The sequence below is a fragment of the Dermochelys coriacea genome, chromosome 1, assembly GCF_009764565.3.
Source record: "Dermochelys coriacea isolate rDerCor1 chromosome 1, rDerCor1.pri.v4, whole genome shotgun sequence".
NCBI classification, from domain to species: domain Eukaryota; kingdom Metazoa; phylum Chordata; order Testudines; family Dermochelyidae; genus Dermochelys; species Dermochelys coriacea.
This window is the reverse complement of record NC_050068.2, coordinates 348594324-348613958: the sequence shown is the minus strand read 5'-3', so window position 1 is coordinate 348613958 and position 19635 is coordinate 348594324. Positions and strand designations below refer to the sequence as shown.

At 48.0% G+C, this 19635-nt stretch overlaps 1 protein-coding gene across 1 annotated transcript; it reads left to right on the top strand.

The window, feature by feature from the left end:
- The first annotated feature begins 1224 nt into the window (after positions 1–1224).
- On the top strand, positions 1225–15742 carry LOC119858394 (carboxypeptidase A1-like). Its single transcript, XM_038408929.2, has 11 exons — positions 1225–1289; positions 4556–4637; positions 5881–6015; positions 6689–6787; positions 8591–8692; positions 9428–9529; positions 10664–10774; positions 11381–11471; positions 13483–13682; positions 14902–14986; positions 15549–15742. The coding sequence occupies exons 1-11, from the start codon at positions 1225–1227 to the stop codon at positions 15734–15736; spliced, it is 1260 nt and encodes a 419-aa protein (XP_038264857.1). The 3' UTR covers positions 15737–15742.
- The last annotated feature ends 3893 nt before the right edge of the window (positions 15743–19635 follow it).

The following is a 19635-nucleotide window of genomic DNA, read 5'->3' as shown; positions in this document are numbered from 1 at the left end:
CCTCTCCCACTTGTGTATTCTGTGCTTGTACAGCATCTAGCACAGTGAGGTTCTTGTCCATGTCTAGGGCACCTAGGTGCTGCAGTAATACAAGTGATAAGAAGGAGCCATTTTACACTGTCACTTTTCACAACAGAACTTCACTTTTAAACCTTCCAACTAACTCTTGTGAACAAGTATTGTAAAGGGCTGGTGAGTGTGTGTGTGTCACCACCCTTGTGTGAAGTGTTTCTCAACCTTTTTGATACCAGGGACAGTGCTTAATTTGTGCCAGGGCTTGCCAGGGTTGAGCGCTGGCACCACTAGGCTTGGCACTTCTGGGCTTGATGTGTCAGTTCTGAATGTAAAAAAATTGCTTGAGCCCCAGCACCTCTTTCATTACAAATTAAGCACTGACCAGGGTCTGGCTTGTTGCCTTACTAAACTGTGTCAGGGAGATCTCAGGGACTGGCACCAGTCCACAGACCGGTCATTGAGAAACACTGCTCTGGGAATGTAATCAGAACTGTTCAGCTGTGCATCACAAACCTTCTACTGTCAACAATGATCCTTCTGTAGCTTGAGTAGGAGCAACCCGAGCTTTTTGGAGCAGGATAGTCTTGAAGTGAGTTCTATCCCTGCCCTGGCCATGAAGGTCCAAGTGGCCACAGTGACAATGATGAACTTCTAGGTGGGTGTGATGTTGTTACAGTGTGCGCGCAGCACAATGCCAGCTGTGAAGTCTTAGGTGACGAGGGATTTGTTATCACATCAATTTCAAGTCACCAGACTTCTGTTCTTGAGGATGAAGCACTGTCTGTGGCACTCAGCCTGCAGTCCTGCCCCTACTGATGGGAATTAGGGGAAAGAGTGCAAGGTCAGCCCGTTCCCTGAGGTGCTATCTCAAAAATATCACTGCAAATACCCCTGGTGATTACTGGTTAGAGAACATGCAACAGTTACATCATGCAAAGCTCGTTTTAGGAGAGCTTGTCACAAAGTCTAAGGAAGATGTTTGTTGGCTCAGGTGTGCAAATCACATACTTTATTTTCTTCTCCAAACAAACAAACGTATCTGTCCCTGGGAAATGGTTTTGATTAATTTATTTGCAGCATTATCTCTGCCTCTGTTGTCAGAATGGACGTGAATAACAGCCCCTGAAAGGAAGGGTCCTTGAGAAAGTATAGCTGGAAAACCACAATATATAGGAAGCGGGGCTGAGTGACAATCTCTCATTGCTGATCATGAAGCAGCTTCTGGTTTTTGGTGTTCTTTTGGCTGCTGCCTTCAGCCAAAAGCTCTTTGTGGGGTGAGTACAGAGGGACTCAGGGGACTGGGTGGTTCAGAGGACTGGTTATGAGCTTGGAAGCATTTACCCATATGTCTGAACCAGCCTGTGTAGGAAGTGTTTATTTCCTGATCACTACTTAGTGGTCTTTGTGGTCTCACTCCATTTCCTAGTGGGCAGGTATCCACGCTGCCCTGTCGATCTCATCAAAAAAGCCAAGATCTGAAGGCACCATGGAGAACCCACTATCCTCTCCCCATAGAAGTGGAACCTCCAGATCCTATCAGAAGCACACTGGCAAAACGATGTATGGATGTTTGCACTCCCCTGGCCTGTGCTGTATTTTTCCTTGAGGTAGACAATTGACATTTCCAGGGATATATATTGGCAGCTTTCCCCAGCACTAAAAAAGGACAATGACATGAGCTTCCCCCACACCTCCCTCTGATGGTTATGAGCTAGAAAAAGGCTCAGGGTGGAGGATTATCAAACAATGTTTCTGACTCTGAATGTAGGGAACAATTTTGTACTTGCTACAGATGGAATAGGCAATAGATTAGATGACCCATTAGGTCTTTTCCACCTCTAATTTTTCTGGGCTAAATATGGCAGACCTACCTCAGGACTTCAGTGGGAGCATTGTCTGAGTAAGGACTGAATAGAGACTTCTGAGAAACTAAAGAAACAAAGATCTGTCCACATGGCCTCTGAAGCCTGAAGGACCCTTCTAATGGTTCTTCTGATGGCAATACCTAGGTTTGCTTTTTCAGGTAAATAAAAGTTTATATACTCAAAGGCTCTTCTTATGTGCTTTGAACATGCAATGCTGGAGTGGGGAAGGTGTTTTCTAAAATACCTTTTTTCTGGCCATGTCATTCAGATTTAATTTGGAGCTGAGATTCTCTAAGAACAATTTGGAACTAATATCTTCTTTTAGGATAATAGAAATTAGAAGTGAAAAAGATGTATGGAAAACATCCTTAGATAATCTAGTCCATCTCCTGGTGGAAGCATAATTATTCCCTTCAGCGTAATCGCCAGTGTTTCACAAAGTCCAGTTTTAAATATCTGGAACAATGAGGTTTCCACCACTTTCCCCTGGGAGATTATTAGGAAGACATGGTTTAATTTATCATGACATCTATGTGTCATGAGATCTCACTGGCTGTTTTGAATCAGCCTGGTTTTTTCTACCTGCCCTTTAAAGATAATCTGAAATAACTCCCAAAATATTCTAGGCAAGCAAAGTTACGATGGCTGATTTGTGATTAACCCTGTTATCCAAGTCCTAGTAGATGTCAGCCTCCTGATAGATACTTTCTAGCTTTCTGGGAAGGTCTCATGACAAAAGCAAGGATTTCAATGTCCATTTGAACTGTATCAGTCCTGGGCCATGAGGGTATGTTGTGATCACTTTTCTTAGAAATTTAGCCAAATTGTGAGTTTGACTGTAAAAACTGAATGTAAGTTCATAAGATGTCACAATAACCAGTAACAAAGAATGTTGATGGGAAAAGGTATAGAAGGGAGGCAGACTGAATTAGTCCAAACCAACAGGACTCCTGATATAACTCAAGGACTGTGTGAAGATCTTGCTTGGTAAACAAGAAAAGTGTAGAACCAGATTCCAACAAACCGAAATTGTTGTGTTGGAAACTAGGCCTCGTTGGTGGACCAAATGAGGGGGGTGAATTATTCTGCACACCACACCCTTTGTGGGGCCTTAAAGAAAGACTTAGAGAGAAGAATTGGCTATTGGAGCGAGCTTCACCATCATGGCTGCCACCTCTGGGACCCTGGGCCTTCGTCATCCTAATCCTGAGGGATGTCCTGACCAGCCGGGGCCCGAGAGAGGACCCAGATGACATCGCCACCTCTACTAGTTGAATCCCAAACACCACCTGGGATGAAATGGGACTGGACTTTAACAAGAGCAACAATATCTCAACTGCAGCCCATCTCAACTAACTTCCTCTTTCCCCAAAAGGACAGTTATCACCATCTTTGATACCATCTAAGAGACGGTCAAACAAGGGGACTTTTCTTTCTAAAAACGCTCTCCAGCTAAATGGAAAGGGAACAAGGGATGTTGTTAAAATGAAAGCCTTACTTAATACTTTGCATGTCGAAGGCTTTAACTCTTTTTCCTTCTTTTCTGTATCTTTATCTTTTCTGTATCTTTATTATATTTATTCTGTATCTTTATTACGGTGAAAAGGATTTTGAATTATATGTTTGCCCACTGAAGAGGTGCAAGTAAGCTGGTACGGGCTGGTATGGCGTACCAGTAAGAAAGTGGCCACTGGTACAGGCTGGTACACAGCTAACCTTAAACCAACAGGGCCTCTGACGGGGGGGCAAAAGGGGCAGCTGCCCCGGGGCCTGGTGCTTTAAAGGGCTTGCGGCTCTGGCAGCGATTTAAAAGGCCCAAGGCTCCGGCTGCTGCCACAGTAGAGGCCGGAGCCCCGGATGGCACGGGCTGGGCAGTGCTGAAGGACTGGCTGAGGGGGTCTGCCCCCAGCCCCGCCCCTTCTGACAGAGGCCACGCCCCTTCCGTGGGCCCGGAGCTGCCCCCCCCTTGTCCAGGAGCCCAGCCACCCTACACCCTTTAAGTTACTTTCACCCCTGTTGCCCAGTAACAGGCCCACTGACAGGGGGGAGGGGGAGTAAGGGGGCAATTGTCCAGGGGCCCGGCCGATTTAAAAGGGCCCGGGCAGGCCGCAAGGCTCCTAGGTGCATGGGACTGCTCCGAGCCCTGTGCTTTGTGGGGCCCTGTGGGCCAGCGCGATTGGCCAGCACGGTCGGTCCCAGAAGAGATGGATTCGTCACTTCCGCCCCGGGCCCAGCCCCTCCAGGAATGACCCTGGCCCTGGGGCCCAGAATTGCTGTGAGTGGGCCTGCCCAGTAATAAGCAGACTGAGGTCTCCGTATACCAAACTCCAAACTTTGTTTAACACTGTTAATGTTGGACAGTGATGAAGTTATCTTAACACCTTTGGCCCATTTATTCCATCTAAATTAATACAGCTGGTGACCCCAGCAACTGTTCTGTCTCCCATCACAGCCCTCTTGGTCCCCATGCCAGACCTCTAATCTTCTTGTAACATTTTAAAACTTCAGTACATACCTTAACTCCTAAACCTCCAGACCTCCTCACATCAAATTCCACTGTAAACTTCAGCACACCACTCTGATATCTTTGCTGTTAGCCCATCTGATCTGTTGCTGGCTTGTTGTCATCATTCACAAATACCTTCTGTCTGTTCTTGTTGTTTTATCTTCACCAGAGATCAGGTTCTCCGCATAAGGGCCAGCAATGAAGAGCAGATTGCATTACTCAGAGAACTAGGGGAGCTGGAAGACCTTCAGGTAAGAACTGAGGTAGACACTCTCTGTAACCAAGCTACAGCCATACCACCTTGGGCTGTGATCTCCTCTACTGTCAGGTGGTAGGAGGGTCAGAACTTGATCATACTTGAATAAGAGGCATCCCTGGAAAAGCCAGAGCATTGCAGGAAGTTGGTGATTCTGTAGACATTCTTGCCCCCTCTATCAATGTCCCGATCCAATGCCTGAGCATGCAATTAAGGGCAACATGATGTAGCAAGTGCTGTCTTAACAGATTTAAAGTGGAGCTCCTGGCCACTTGTGGTTACTAAAGACCTGTTGTCACTTTTATCAAGAGCTGGGGAACAAATACCAGTGTTTTACCAGGTAATTCAATTCTGCAGTCTCGAATTCCCCCTCTTAACTGAGATATTATTTATTCTTCAGCACTTTAAAATCTCAATTGTGTAGTGTTTAGAGCTGGACTAATGCTGCCCAAGTGATTTTGAATGTTAGAATCAATTTGCTTCTTCTGTGTTGACCCTTTTTCTTGTTGGCTTCCTGAGACTATTCTAGCAGACAAGTTTACTGGCTGGAGCAGCAATTTGTGAGCAAATATAGCAGAATATTCGCACAAAGCATATTTTAAATTTGGAACTATGAGCATTTGCACTGGAAACCTGATTTGAAGAGATAAATTAATCCAATCGGGGAACAGAAACAACACCGAGTGGCCTGTATGTCCATTTAAAACAACTCAAGTCACAAATAGTGACTATTCAAAGCAACCTTCACAGCAAATGACTTAGAAGTGACTCATAGGCCAAGATATGCTTATATAAAACATCCATCAAATAATAGTGAATGAGGAACAAATTTGTAAAAATCTTGATCTGTTCATGAGCAATTTGCAATTGGAAAAAAAGGGCTAAAGTAAATGAATAAATTATTTGCAATGAATAATTCACCCAGCTCTAGTAGTGTTGCTGTGTTCTGTTAAACAGCTGCCATGTTCCACCTTAGAGGTGGCTGCATTTCAGTGGCAGCTGAAGTCATTCTTGTGTGTGTGTATATATATATATATTTTATATAGTGCCTTTTATCCTTAAGGATCCCAAAGTGGTGTGTGTATACTATATAAATACAAGATATTATTATAATATTATTAACTAACATCACTGGCTGTGTTAACCAAATTCACTTGTTCCGCAGTGTCTGGAGAGCTCTAGGTAGAGCAATACAGAGCCTTGGATGAAGCTAACCTTACTTCTCTTTTCTAAATCAGATTGACTATTGGCTTAGCCCTGCCCAGCCTGGCCTCCCAGTGGATGTGAGAGTCCCTTTCCATAGCCTCCAAGCAGTCAAAGTCTTGCTGGAGTCTAATATCATTCCGTATACAATCACAGTAGATGATGTGCAGGTAAGGACTCCTGCAGTGTATATGGCCATGTGCAAGAAAGGAACATCACCACCCGGGATGTGGTCTGAACTGGGTGTGAGTTAGGTGAGGAAAGACAGACAGAATAAGAAAAATGATGAGTTGGATGATGAGTTTGTGGGGGAGGTTCAGGAAAGAGGACAAGGAGTGAATGAGATGGAACTACCATCTCATCCCTGAAACTAGCCCCTCCAGTTCCAGGGTCTAGAGTACATCCCCAGGATATTGGGAGGGAAACTGCTGCCCTTGCTGTTCTTGCTCTGTTGATATGTGGAGGCCTTCATTCTCCAGCACTTTTCATGAGCATTAAATTCTTAACACCTTTTTATAGAGTGGAGATTTGATCTGAAGGGCAATTGAACACTGAGTTTTAAACTGAATGTTTAAAGATGTTCTTTGTATATACGTGTACTAGTTTAGAGAATGTGATAGCGCCCACTAGCGCCTCACTGACTATAACAGCTTACTAGATAGGCCTGAAGGAGGTGATCCCTGAGCTTAACTGCTAGGGGCTTGTGCCTCTAATACTAAAGGGCTCAGGTTCAGTTCCCTCTGGTGTTTGAATATGTGTGGCCATAATACATTCCATGTGGAAAAACATACAAATGCTCCCCTCTTCCCTGTATATGATTGTGTGGTTTTTTTTTTTCCAAAGGAATTACTGGATGAGGAAAAAGAGGCCATGATGGTGTCCAGGAAGTTCGAGAGAAGCAGCAACAGCTTCAGCTTCTCTTCCTACCACACCATTGAAGAGGTACTTTCCTTTGCAGCGTGTTCTCTTCATTTCCTTTGGGGAATGTGCTCGGATGGTAAGGTCATATTGTGGTCGGTTCTGTGGCTCTAAATACGGAATCTTGCTGTAGGCGTTTAGTGGAGAATGTTGTTGGGAAATCCTCTCAGAGAGGGTTACCCTGAAGAGATCCTCTTCTTCTAGGTCCCTTCTCCCCAGACCGGAAGCAAAACTTCCAGCCAGGAGACCCAACAATCATTCCTTTCTGCCTTTGTATCTAGCTACTTATTCTCCCAGCAGTTACCTTCTCTGCTGAGAGACCCATTTTGCCTCGTCTGTCGATCCAGAGTTCAGATGTAATCAGAACACTGGCTTCATGGTGGATGATGGAACTTTGTGTGATATCAGGTGTTCTCAACAATTGTCATACAGTGGCCCACAGAGGCCTCCCAGAATCCTTCAAACGGGCTCCCCTGTTGTTGTGTGGGAGGACACAGGGGAATTAATACAATGGTGTAGGGGGGCTTCTGGCATCCAGGAATAAGAGGCAAAGCAAATCAAGTCTAGTGGAAGACCCTTGATGTGTAAAATACCAAGGTCTCAATGTCTGTAGGCACCTGCTGCTCATCACACGGGGGCTGAGAACCCCTTGTTACCTGAGAACAAAGAATGAAAACTATGACATACTGGGGTACAATTCAACACAGTGTGGGGCTGTGTCACCCTTGCCCTGCAGCCTTGCATGTCTTACAATGTCTTGCTGAAGTAGCTCTCGCCTGGGCTGCTCACAAACAGCCTTCCAACATGCAAGTCACCCCCTGAGTGTCTATGTGTAACTGCAGCCTGCCAGCCGTACTCTGGCCCTCACCAGCCTGGGTTATATTGCAGGATGACCCTGACATACCTCCAGTCCCAGATTTTTGCCCATAAATGTATGTCCTGTATGTCCCAGCCCTCTCCTGGACAGTAGAAATATTTTAAGCCCATTATTCCTTTAAAGGCATAGTATACCAGTGTATTGTCTTAAATGGAGTTACCCAGAGACTTGATCTTAAACACATTGCATTAGATAAAACAGTAAAACAGGTTTATTAACTACAAAGAGAGAGATTTTAATTGAGTACAGGTAATGAGGTGTAACAGGCAGAAATGGTTACAAGAAAAATAAAGATAAAATGCTAACTAGAGCCTAACTTAACAAATTATATTAGATTCAAGCAAAAATTCTCACCACATGCTTCCAGCAAGGTTAGTGCCCAAACTCATCAGGTCAGGGCCCCCATCCCAAAGTCCAAAGGCTGTTTCCTTTTGTCTTCTCAAGGGCAGAGAATGCGATGGGCAGAGTGGGGGGGTGTTAGGGTGTTTGTCTCTCCTTTTATAGTTTCAGTCCCCCACTTGAAAAACATTTTCAGCTGGCACTAGGAACAATAAGTCTGTGTGGAAGGATGTTCCCTGCTATTTTTTCCCACTTGTTTGAGCTTCCTTTGTTTTTCCTTCCTACTTGATGATTCTGTTTACTGTTTAAATGCAAATTAAGGCAAACATACACTCCTTTGGTCAAGATAGGCCTGTTTGGCCAGTTTGATGCTCTGTGAGTTTTGAACATCATACAGGGAAATCTTATAACTTCACATACAATGTTGCCACGCATATTTTATCAGGACGATACTGGCCAGCAAATTACGAGTTTTCCAACTATATCTTACCAGGCATACCTGTACAAAGATGATTACAAGGATGTGTAAGGTGTGAATGCAGGGGTGTATTCTGTCACAGAAACCCACAAGTCCAGTTTAACGGGCATGCGCTGACAACTCTTCCTTTTAGATCTACAGCTGGATGGACAATCTTGTGGCTGAAAATCCAGACCTGGTTAGCAAAATTCAGATTGGGCAGAGCTACGAAAAACGACCTCTTTATGTGCTAAAGGTAGGCAGTGCACGTAATGTTAATCGTTCAATATGACAACAAAGCGCCTCAGATTGAGTAGTCCCATGGGAATCAACAGAACCTATACACATGCTTCAAGTTAAGCATGAACTTTAGTGCTTTGCGAAATTGTCACCAACAGCTGCAGGGAAATGTATTCATACCACACAGTGGATGGTACATCCATCCTTTCCCTCACTCAGATATCTCACTAGCACAATTTAAGAATTTCTAGCAAAGGCAGAGAGTTAATGTTACGTAGATTCTGGAGCAGTCTGTCCACAGGATAAAGCTTTACTAGGGTAAGGGGGAGCAGCAATGGATAGTATGTAATGAGGAGCAATGGAGAGACATAACGGGCTGCTGAAGCCCTTTTTCTTAAAATCACTTTGGCGGATATGTCAGATATGTGTCAGATGTGATTTAAGACCCTGAATCGATAAAAGAATCTCTGGGTTTTACAATCATCAAGAGACTAGGGAAGAGTTACTAAAATTACAGCTGACTTTTACTGAGAAATTAATCCAATCGAGCTCAGAAGAAACTGCACCAGCAATCCAGAGAGGGAGGGATCTTCCATAAAATTTCGCCAGCCAGATATCAAATTATAGGCATTTACACTATCAGAGCAAACACCTGACTCCATCAGTAATCCATGTGCATAAGTGCACATACTAGCCGATGCCTAGACTGCGGTTAATATAGGCATGTTCTGTTTGCTGACTTCTCTTGCAGTTCAGCACAGGAGGAGTTAACCGTCCTGCAATCTGGATTGATACTGGCATTCACTCTCGAGAGTGGATCACCCAGGCAACCGGAGTGTGGACTGCCAACAAGGTAATCATAGAACCATAGACATGTAGGGCTGGAAGGGACCTCAAGAGGTGGTCTAGAACAGCTCTCTGGCACTGCGTCAGGATTATTTATACCTGGTGGGATTGCAATGCATCCGATGAAGTGAGCTGTAGCTCACGAAAGCTTATGCTCTAATAAATTTGTTAGTCTCTAAGGTGCCACAAGTACTCCTTTTCTTTTTGGTGGGATTTAGTAATACTAAATATATTTAATGCCCAATGAGCTGAGATATGGCAGGTTCAGTCTGAGGGTCACTGAGAACAGGGCAGATTAATAAACTTTTCACAATTACAGAGCTGTATGGGACCAATCTCTAGAGATGAGAGGACATAACTGACCTGCAATCTTGTTCACTCTCCATATCCCACTTGATCTCTTTGCAGAGATGGCAGACAATTGGGTAACTTAGCACCTGCTGGTGATTTGGAGATGTGGACCTTTGTCCACTAGAAAGTGGACCGAGATCCACCAGCTGATTCATAGATTAATAGAGAATAATGCAAGAAGAGACCATTAGATCAGCTCATCTGGCCTCCTGTATATCACAGGCTGTTAAATTGCACCAAGTTGCTCCTGTATTGAGTCCAAAAGCTTGTGCTGGACTAAAGCATAACTTGTGTTTAGATAAACCATCTCTTCCACAAAGGCAACCAGTCTTGATCTGAAGATATCAAGAGATGGAGAATCCACCACTTCCCTTGGTAGCTTGTCCCAATGGTTAGTCCCCATCACTGTTAAAAATGTGGGACTAATTTCTAATGTGAATTTGTCTGAAGCTGGAAATGAGCGACAGGGGATGGATCACTTGGCGATTACCTGTTCTGTTCATTCCCTCTGGGGCACTTGGCACGGGCCACTGTTGGAAGACAGGGTACTGGGTTAGGTGGACCTTTGGTCTCACTCAGTAGGGCTATTCTTATGTTCTTATGTCTGGCTTCAGCTTCCAGACAACAGTTCCAGACAACAGTTCTGCCATTCTCCTAATGTTATGCCTAATCTCATATAATCACTCTGTTTTGCACCGTTACCCTTAATAGATCAGCTCCAGTTAATTGTTAGGACCTCACCCTGTGAAAAATGGGAATTCAGGGTAATTCAGACCTTCTCTCCGTGTAGATAGCCACTGAATATGGCAAGGATGCCTCGCTGACTGCCATCCTGGACACCGTAGACATTTTCTTTGAGATAGTCACCAATCCCGATGGGTTTGCCTATACACACAGCACAGTAAGTGCCTCTGGGGGAAGGAGGAAAGAGTGGAGAGAGGAGGAGTTCTCACTGCTTGGCTGCATGATGAGTACATGCAGGGCTGCCTTCAGGGACCAGCCATGTCAGGCCCTTTTTGGGGGCATCGTGGTTTTTTTGGGTGGGGTGGGCATCTTTGTGGTACTGCGCTGAGTCAACAACCCATCTGCAAGCTCTGTGTATCTCCTTCCCACCGCATCAAGCCTTCTCTTTGGTTTCTGCCTGTTTAGGTGAAAGCTATGCAGAAGAGTAACTGAGCCAAATTAGGCCTGCAGGCTACGCTTTGCCCACCCCCTGCTTTAAACAAAGGGTGATCCCAGATTAATTTGGGATGTCAGGTCAAAAATATTTGGGGCTGCTCCAGAAAGAGCTCTGGCTGCAGCCTCTCTGAGGCATACTGGCTAGAGTCCCCAAGTGCAGTAACGACTTTACAGTCTAAACCGCATCACGTTGGTTCAACAGGCAAATTTTACACCCTTCTGCCTTTGTGGTGCAATAACCAAGCAAAGATGCAAATGACTTGAGACCCAACTGTTAGCATCTTTCCATTAATCAAACCACACGGTTCCCCCTTGTGCTTGCTCTTAGAACCGCATGTGGCGGAAGACCCGGTCCATCAATGCAGGATCTTCCTGCCGTGGCGTGGACCCCAACAGGAACTGGGATGCTGGCTTCGGAGGTACAGAATGGCCATGGACGTGTCAGAGAGTTATTCATTCCTAATGTCTGTCTTTTTACTGTGAACACATAGAGTCAGAGAATCATAGGATTGGAAGGAACCTCGAGAGGTCCTGAAGTCCAGTCCCCTGCACTCAATACAGGATGTGCTTTGGGATTATCAGTAGAGCTCACAAGGCTCCTTATATTAAAGACATGAAATATGTATTTATTATTCTCTGTTACACTGGAGTAGAAAGTTCTGCTGTGTTCAGGAAATGGAATCATCTGCTTAGCTGTCTGTCTGACAGGAAGTCATTATTAGCATAGGCACCAACTCTGGGGATGCTGCGGGGCTGGAGCACCCATGGAAAAATAATAGTGGGTGCTCAGCTCCCACTGGCAGCCCCCCCGATCAGCTCCTCTGCCTCCTCTTCCAGTGCCTCCCACCCACCAGCGGGCCCTGCCGATCAGCTCCTCCCCCTCCCTCCCAGTGCCTCCCACCTGCTGGGGATCAGCTGTTCAGCAGCGTGCAGGAGGCACTGGGGGGAAGGGGGAGGAGTGAGGGTGCGGCATACTCGGGGGAGGAATGGAGCGGGAAAAGACGGGGTGGGGGTGGGGGCTTGGGCGAAGGGGTGGAGTGGGGATGGGGCCTGTGGCAGAGCAGGGGTCGAGTACCCCCCAGCAACTCAGAAAGATGGCACCTCTGATCATTAGTGTTGCCAACTTTCCAATTTTTCAAAACTGGACACTGCAGGCCCCTCCGGTCACTCCCCCATCTCCTCTTGCTCCCCACTTCTCCGGGACTCACCTGCCACCTTCAGACCTGGCTGGGAGGAGCTGACAAGGAGCCTGCCCACTTAACTGGGGTACAGAGGAGTGGAGAGGGGTGTCAGTCCCCAGAGCAAGGGGCTGGAAAGAGCTGGGGCTCTGGGAGGCTGAGAAGCCCCACCGCGCCATCATGGGCAGTGAGCCCAGCTGCCAGGCCTGCTCCTCAAACACTGCGCGCTGTCAGGATCTCTCCACCTGGCAGCACTGGTACCTATCTCTCCGCTGGAGCCGGGAGCCAGTTCCTCAGGTTAAGCTTCTCTCCATCAGCTGAGCTCCTCCCGCTGCAGGTACTCTTCCTGCCCTCCTGGCAGTGGAGGCAGGTTATTGCGGTAACCGGATTTTTGGTGTCCAGTCAGCAGTACTGACCGGACACAGCACAGGTCCCCTTTCAACCGAACTTTCTGGGAGAAACCCAGGCACCTGGCAACCCTAGAATATGGATTCTCTGATCAATTTGTTCTTAAAACCACGTACTAGTATATGCTACATACAAGTTACCTAGATCAGTGATTCTCAAAGCCGGCCCGCCACTTGTTCAGGGAAAGCCCCTGACGCGCCGGACCAGTTTGTTTACCTGCTACATCCGCAGGTTCGGCTGATCACGGCTACCACGGGCCACGGTTCACCGCTGCGGGCCAATGGGGGCTGTGGGAAGCGGCGCGGGCCAAGGGACACGCTGGCTGCCCTTCCCGCAGCCCCCATTGGCCTGTAGCAGCGAACTGCGGCCAGTGGGAGCCGCGATCAGTCAAAGCTGCGGACGCGGCAGGTAAACAAACCGGTCTGGCGGGCCAGGGGCTTTCCCTGCACAAGCGGCGGATTGGTTTTGAGACCCACTAACCTAGATCACTACCTTAGTACTACAATAACACACAATTCTACCACTGCCGGTGACTAATGCAATATTGCTTTATTTTGCAGGACTCACATAATCTTATTAATTACAGTTTAATGAAGGGGTTTAGTGGAGTTACATTAGAGGTGAATCATCACTGCACAGTCTTGTTAAAATGCTGGAACATTGTCTGATGAAGTGAAACAGATTCCGGAGTGTTTGCAAATATCAATTGGAAACCTGAGACTTGTCCCATTTATTACTGAGGAAATAATCTTCAGTTACTTTGGGCTTTTTTCCCCTTAGAAAAACAAATGTTTTACTCAAATCTGCTGTCTTTTCATTTGCCACCACATGTATTTCGTCACAGGCCCTGGTTCCAGTAGCAATCCCTGTGCAGAAACATACCACGGACCTTACCCTCATTCTGAGAGTGAAGTGAAATCCATTGTGGACTTTGTCCTGAGCCATGGCAACGTGAAAGCCTTGCTCTCCATCCACAGCTATTCCCAGATGCTGTTGTTCCCCTATGGCTACAAGACAGAGCCTGCTCCTGACCATCAGGAACTGGTGAGAACAGCTCTCATGAGCAAATAGTGAGAGGGCTCAACCAGCTGTGTGCTAGGGACTGGTGGCTCCGGGGATTAGGTGGATATAAGGTACAGCTACACTGCAGTTGAGAGGTGTAGGTGTGAACTTGATTAAGCTAGCATGTTAAAATAGCGGTGTGGGCACGGTGGCCCGGCTGGTGAAAGCCCAAGTACAGGCCTGTCCGAGATCCTAGGTATCTACTCAGGGATGCTGTTTTTAGGGTGCGAGGCTCCAGCGGAACTAGCACTCATACGTCTACCCAAGCTGGGAATTACACCTCCCAGCTGCAGTGCAGACATACCCATTGAGCCTAGCTTCAAAGCTGGACCCTGGGGGTGAGTGAAACTCATGGCCATCTAGGAACTGATTCTGAAACGGATTTCAGAGTAGCAGCCGTGTTAGTCTGTATTCGCAAAAAGAAAAGGAGTACCCGTGGCACCTTAGAGACTAACAAATTTATTAGAGCATAAGCTTTCGTGAGCTACAGCTCACTTCATCGGATCCGATGAAGTGAGCTGTAGCTCACGAAAGCTTATGCTCTAATAAATTTGTTAGTCTCTAAGGTGAAACGGATTGGTGCTTTCAGCCTCTTCCTAATGGACAGGAATCCCTGTCGTCAAAAGCACCAGCCTGGTTGCACTCTTATCAGCCTGGCAACAGAACAAACGGGCCTGGAGGCTGAGCTTACCTCTCTGCCAGAGGGGTGCCCTCCCCCCTCCAGCTCAGCACTCAGGCCCAGATCCACAAAGGATTTTAGGCTCCTAATTTAATGGAAATTAGGAGCCTAAATACCTTTGTGGAGCTGAGTCTGAGCCATTGGACAGGGCAGGGTGGGAGAAGCTGTCCATGATGCACCTCTTCTAAGGACAGATAGAGGACTTTGGTCTTCAGGGCTAGATTTCCTCTGGGGGGAATCCACTGACTCCTTGGACTGCTTCTGGGAGAAGTGGGCATCGTCCAGGGATCTCTGCTCTGTTTGTTCATGTTTTGTCCCCATATTCTGTTCAATTCTGGGTTCTGTGGCCCCACCCATATCTGGGGGGTGGGGCCTTTCATTGCTTTGATGAGCTCCGTCCCCCCATCCCAGGATTTAAAAGACTATTCCCATTCACTAAATGTTTGTGCATGCTGCTATTTCATGAAGGGAGGGAAGAATTCAAGAACCTCTCAGCCATTCACCTCTTACTCTCGTTTGCAGAATGATCTAGCCAGAGAGGCAGTGGTTGCCTTAGCTGGATTACATGGGACTAAATACACCTATGGGAGCACAATCGACACCATCTGTAAGTGGTTTGTCTTTCAGGCAGGGATGAGCTGAAGAAGACCCATGTTCTTCTTCACTTTCCCTCTCCAAATAACTAATAATGCACGGTTCCCAGCAATATTATCTCAGACGGCACTATTGTGAACTGTCTGCCCACAACACATGCTTTCACTATGCTTGTACACGTGAAGCACCAGGGCTCAGAACTCGTGCTGGGACCATATGCATCTGGGTGACTTCCAATTGCAAAGCCTCGCAGTGCGGGGATGAACCAGGGCAGTTCCAAGGCATGTGGCCTTCTGTTCACACTGGGACTGAATGTTTGTAGATTGCACATATTCAGGGGGACCTGAGACACAGACCAAGACCTGCAACCCGCAAGTACCATGGATACTTCTGCCAGGCCTGTGATGTCTGTTGTGAGCAGATGAATACAAAGCATTGCACACAGCACTGCAGGCTCAGAGCAATGATTTCTTGCAATCCCTTTACACCTTGTGGAAGCAGAGCCTGAATTTTCCCGCTTTGTTCACATGGCAATCTTGGTTCCAACGCTATGTCCTGGGTTCTGTTTTTTACAGACCGTGCTGATGGCATCACTATCGACTGGAGCTACGACAACGGGATCAAGTACTCCTACACCTTTGAGCTGCGAGACACCGGTCGCTACGGCTTCCTCCTACCAGCCAGCCAGATCATCCCCACCGCTGAAGAAACATGGCTAGCTCTAATGAAGATCATGGAGCACGTCCGGGATAATCCCTATTAATCTAACACATCATGGGGAAAAACAGCGGCCGGAGGCTGGTGGTTAAGCCAATGGATGGGAGTCAGCGTCACATTAAATAAAGGATTCGGCCTAACACTAGATATTTACACGCTTTTTTTTCAATTAGGAAGCTGAGAGTCTCCCAGAGTCAGGCTCTATCTCCCAAAGGCTACTGAAGCCAAACCAGGAGATTTTAGGCACTAAAACTCTGGCGGTGAAGCGGGGCTAAGACAGGCTCCCTGCCTGCCCTGGCCCTGCACCGCTCTCAGAAGCAGCTAGCATGTCCCTGCGGCCCCTGCGGTGGGGAGGGATCTCCATGCACTGCCTGCACCCCAAGCACCGACTCCACAGCTCCCATTGGCTGGGAACTGTGGCCAAAGGGAGCTGTGGGTGTGGCGCTTGCAGGCGTGGCCAGCACGCGGAGCCCCCTCCCCAAGGGGTCGGACATGGCAGCCGCCGGGAGCGGCGTGGGGCCAGGGCAGGCAGAGAGCCTGCCTCAGCCCCGCTGCACCGCCAACCAGGACCCGCCTGAGGTAAGCACCTCCCGGCCGGAGCCTGCACCCTGAACCCCCCTCCTGCACCCCAACCCCAGCCCAGAGCCCAGAGCTTCCTGCCACACTCCAAACCCCTCAGCCCCAGCCCAGAGGCTGTACCCCAACCCCCTAGCCCAGCCCGGTGAAAGTGAGTGAGGGTGGGGGACAACGAGCAACGGGGGTGGGGATGCATAGGGTGGGGCCTTGGAGAAGGAGCGGGGCCTCAGGAAAGGGATGGGGCAGCAGGGGAGGGGGCAAGGGTCTTTGGGCTTGTGTGATTGGACAGTTGGCAACCCTACTTCCATAATGGCTGAGACCAGGTCAGGACTTAGGGAGACCTCATGTGGTGACAGTAGGAAGCACAGACTGTATTAAACCTGGGAGCTAGAGAGGCAAAGGGAACCCTAAGGTCTGCCTGTGTCCACCAGCCTCGATAAAGAGTCCTTTATATATAACTCAGTATTGGCCCATCTAATTTCATTTACACTGATGTAAATATGGAGTAATGCCATGGAAGCAAACCCGCCTGAACTCTGGTAACCATGCAGGAGGTAGGTGGCTAGAGCTCAGGGGTTCCCCTAATGTGGGCCTCTCACAGGGGAGGAGAAGAGCCAAAACACATCTGATACTGGCCATTCACCTTCCCCTTGGGCTCTGCTATAGGATATGTCTGGACACAAAAGATTCTGTTGTGTTCCCCTGATCTCAGGGTGATCACTGAATAAGCACCAGGAAGTCTTTGTTAACTGAATCTAGTAAGGCCTTCTGGAGCTGACCTCATCAGAAGAATCATAGAATCATAGAATATTAGGGTTGGAAGAGACCTCAGGAGGTCATCTGGTCCAACCTCCCACTCAAAGCAGGACCAACCCCAACTAAATCATCCCAGCCAGGGCTTTGTCAAGCCGGGCCTTAAAAACCTCTAAGGATGGAGATTCCACCACCTCCCTCGGTAACCCATTCCAGTGCTTCACCACTCTCCTAGTGAAATAGTGTTTCCTAATATCTAACTTAGACCACCCCCACTGCAACTTGAGATCATTACTCCTTGTTCTGTCATCTGCCACCACGGAGAACAGCCGAGCTCCATCCTCTTTGGAACCCCTCTTCAGGTAGTTGAAGGCCACAATCAAATCCCCCCTCACTCTTCTCTTCTGCAGACTAAATAAGCCCAGTTCCCTCAGCCTCTCCTTATAAGTCATGTGCCCCAGCCCCCTGATCATTTTCGTTGCCTCTGCTGGACTCTCTCCAATTTGTCCACAGCCTTTCTGTAGTGGGGAGCCCCAAACTGGACGCAATACTCCTATGTGGCCTCACCAGTGCTGAATAGAGGGGAATAATCATTTCCCTCAATCTGCTGGCAATGCTCCTACTAATGCAGCCCAATATGCCATTAGCCTTCTTGGCAACAAGGGCACACTGCTGACTCATCTCCAGCCTCTCGTCCACTGTAATCCCCAGGTCTTTTTTGGCAGAACTGCTGCTTAGCCAGTCGGTCCCCAGCCTGTAGCAGTGCATGGGATTCTTCTGTCCTAAGTGCAGGACTCTGCACGTGTCCTTGTTGAACCTCATCAGATTTCTTTTGGCCCAGTCCTCCAATTTGTCTAGGTGACTCTGGACCCTATCCCTACCCTCCAGCGTATCTACCTTTTCCCAACAGCTTAGTGTCATCTGCAAACTTGCTGAGGGTGCAATCCATCCCATCATTCAGATCATTAATAAAGATGTTGAACAAAACTGGCCCCAGAACCTACCCCTGAGGCACTCTGCTTGATACTGGCTGCCAACTAGACATCAAGCCATTGACCACAGCCGCAGAACACAGGACCTGCCAGACTTGATCATACCCAAGGGCCATTTAGCCCAGAACCCTGTCTCAAACAGTGACCAGTACCAGATGCTTCAAGGGAAAGTGCAAAAAACCCCTGTGTTATGATTGCAGCACCCACATAGAAAGTTAGAAACAAAACATACATACTTTTCCTAAAAGGTTGCAATGTGACACTATTTCTAAGAAGCTAGCACTCTAACACACAACAACTAAATGCAGAGAGAGACAAAGCAGGCTGCTTCCCAAGGCTGAGAGTCACAACTCAACCCACTTTGCTCCAGTATGGCTCTTCTGCAGGCTGACTGAAGAGCCAGACCCAGACCACACACTTCCCTACAGGGCCCTCCCAGCCTGTGTGTGTGTGTGTGTGTGTGTGAACATGCAAGTTGCAATGGGCTGTATGTGTGTGTGTGGACATGCAAGTTGCAATGGGCTGTGTGTGTGTGTGGACATGCAAGTTGCAATGGGCTCTGTGTGTGTGTGTGTGTGTACATACAAGTTGCAATGGGCTGTGTGTGTGTGTGTGTGTGGACATGCAACTTGCAGTGGGCTGGGTGTGTACTGGACGTGTGTTTGTGTCACTGAGCTGCTGTCCTCTACTGGGAGAAACACAGTATCAGAGCTGACGAAGGCTTTTCAATGAGCTGGCAGAATTACTCCAGGGTTTGAAGCTAAATGCCACGCAGAGGCAATTTAGCTGCTGCCCATAGGGCCTATCTGTATGTGGCTGTGGGTCGAAAGTCAGGGCCGGCCTTAGGGGAGGGCAATCAGGGCAGTTGCGCTTTCAGTTTCTGGGGATGCCAAATCACTTTCCGGGATGTGGGGGATGGGGAGCACCAAACTGGGGTGGGATTTTGGGTGATGCCAAAAATGTTTGGGGGACAAAACAGGTGGGGCCAGCCTCGGTGACAGTGGCTGGATCCCATATGAAGCTGTGCTTGCACGATCCTGGAACATGCTGCAAATAAAATGCAGCTTCAGGACTCTAGATCCATGTCACTAAGCTGAGCAGGGCCAGGCCTGGCCCATATGCGTGTGACAGATCTCTGGCCACCCAGGACTTCACCCTCATCACTGTACAAGCGAAGAGCAAAAAGCGGATCTCCTAAAACCCTAACAGTATGGGGCCAATGACACACAGCTGGGCTTTGTTGAGTGCCTAGTAAGTCAGCTACTGGGACTAATGGAGAGCTCCTTTAGCTGGTAGCAGTAGTAAGTCTCTGAGCTGCACTGTGAAGCCCGCAAGCAAAGAGTAAAACAACACGACATACACAAAGCCAGAACATTACATGGTAAGACCACCTCTTCCCCAGGGGGATCGTGTTAACTCCCCCTTTACCCCTTCATGGTCGAGGCAGATCACAGGTTCTTCCCCTCCTCCAGTTTAACAGGGAACCTCCATCCGCTACTCCGACTAACCCCTTCCACACACAGCCCCCTCTGCCCGCCCAATTGTCTGAACACTCTGTGCCTCCGAGCCGGCATGGTGCAGGAATGGGGGGGCAGCCCTGTTTCCTCCTGTCTGCATGCTGCAA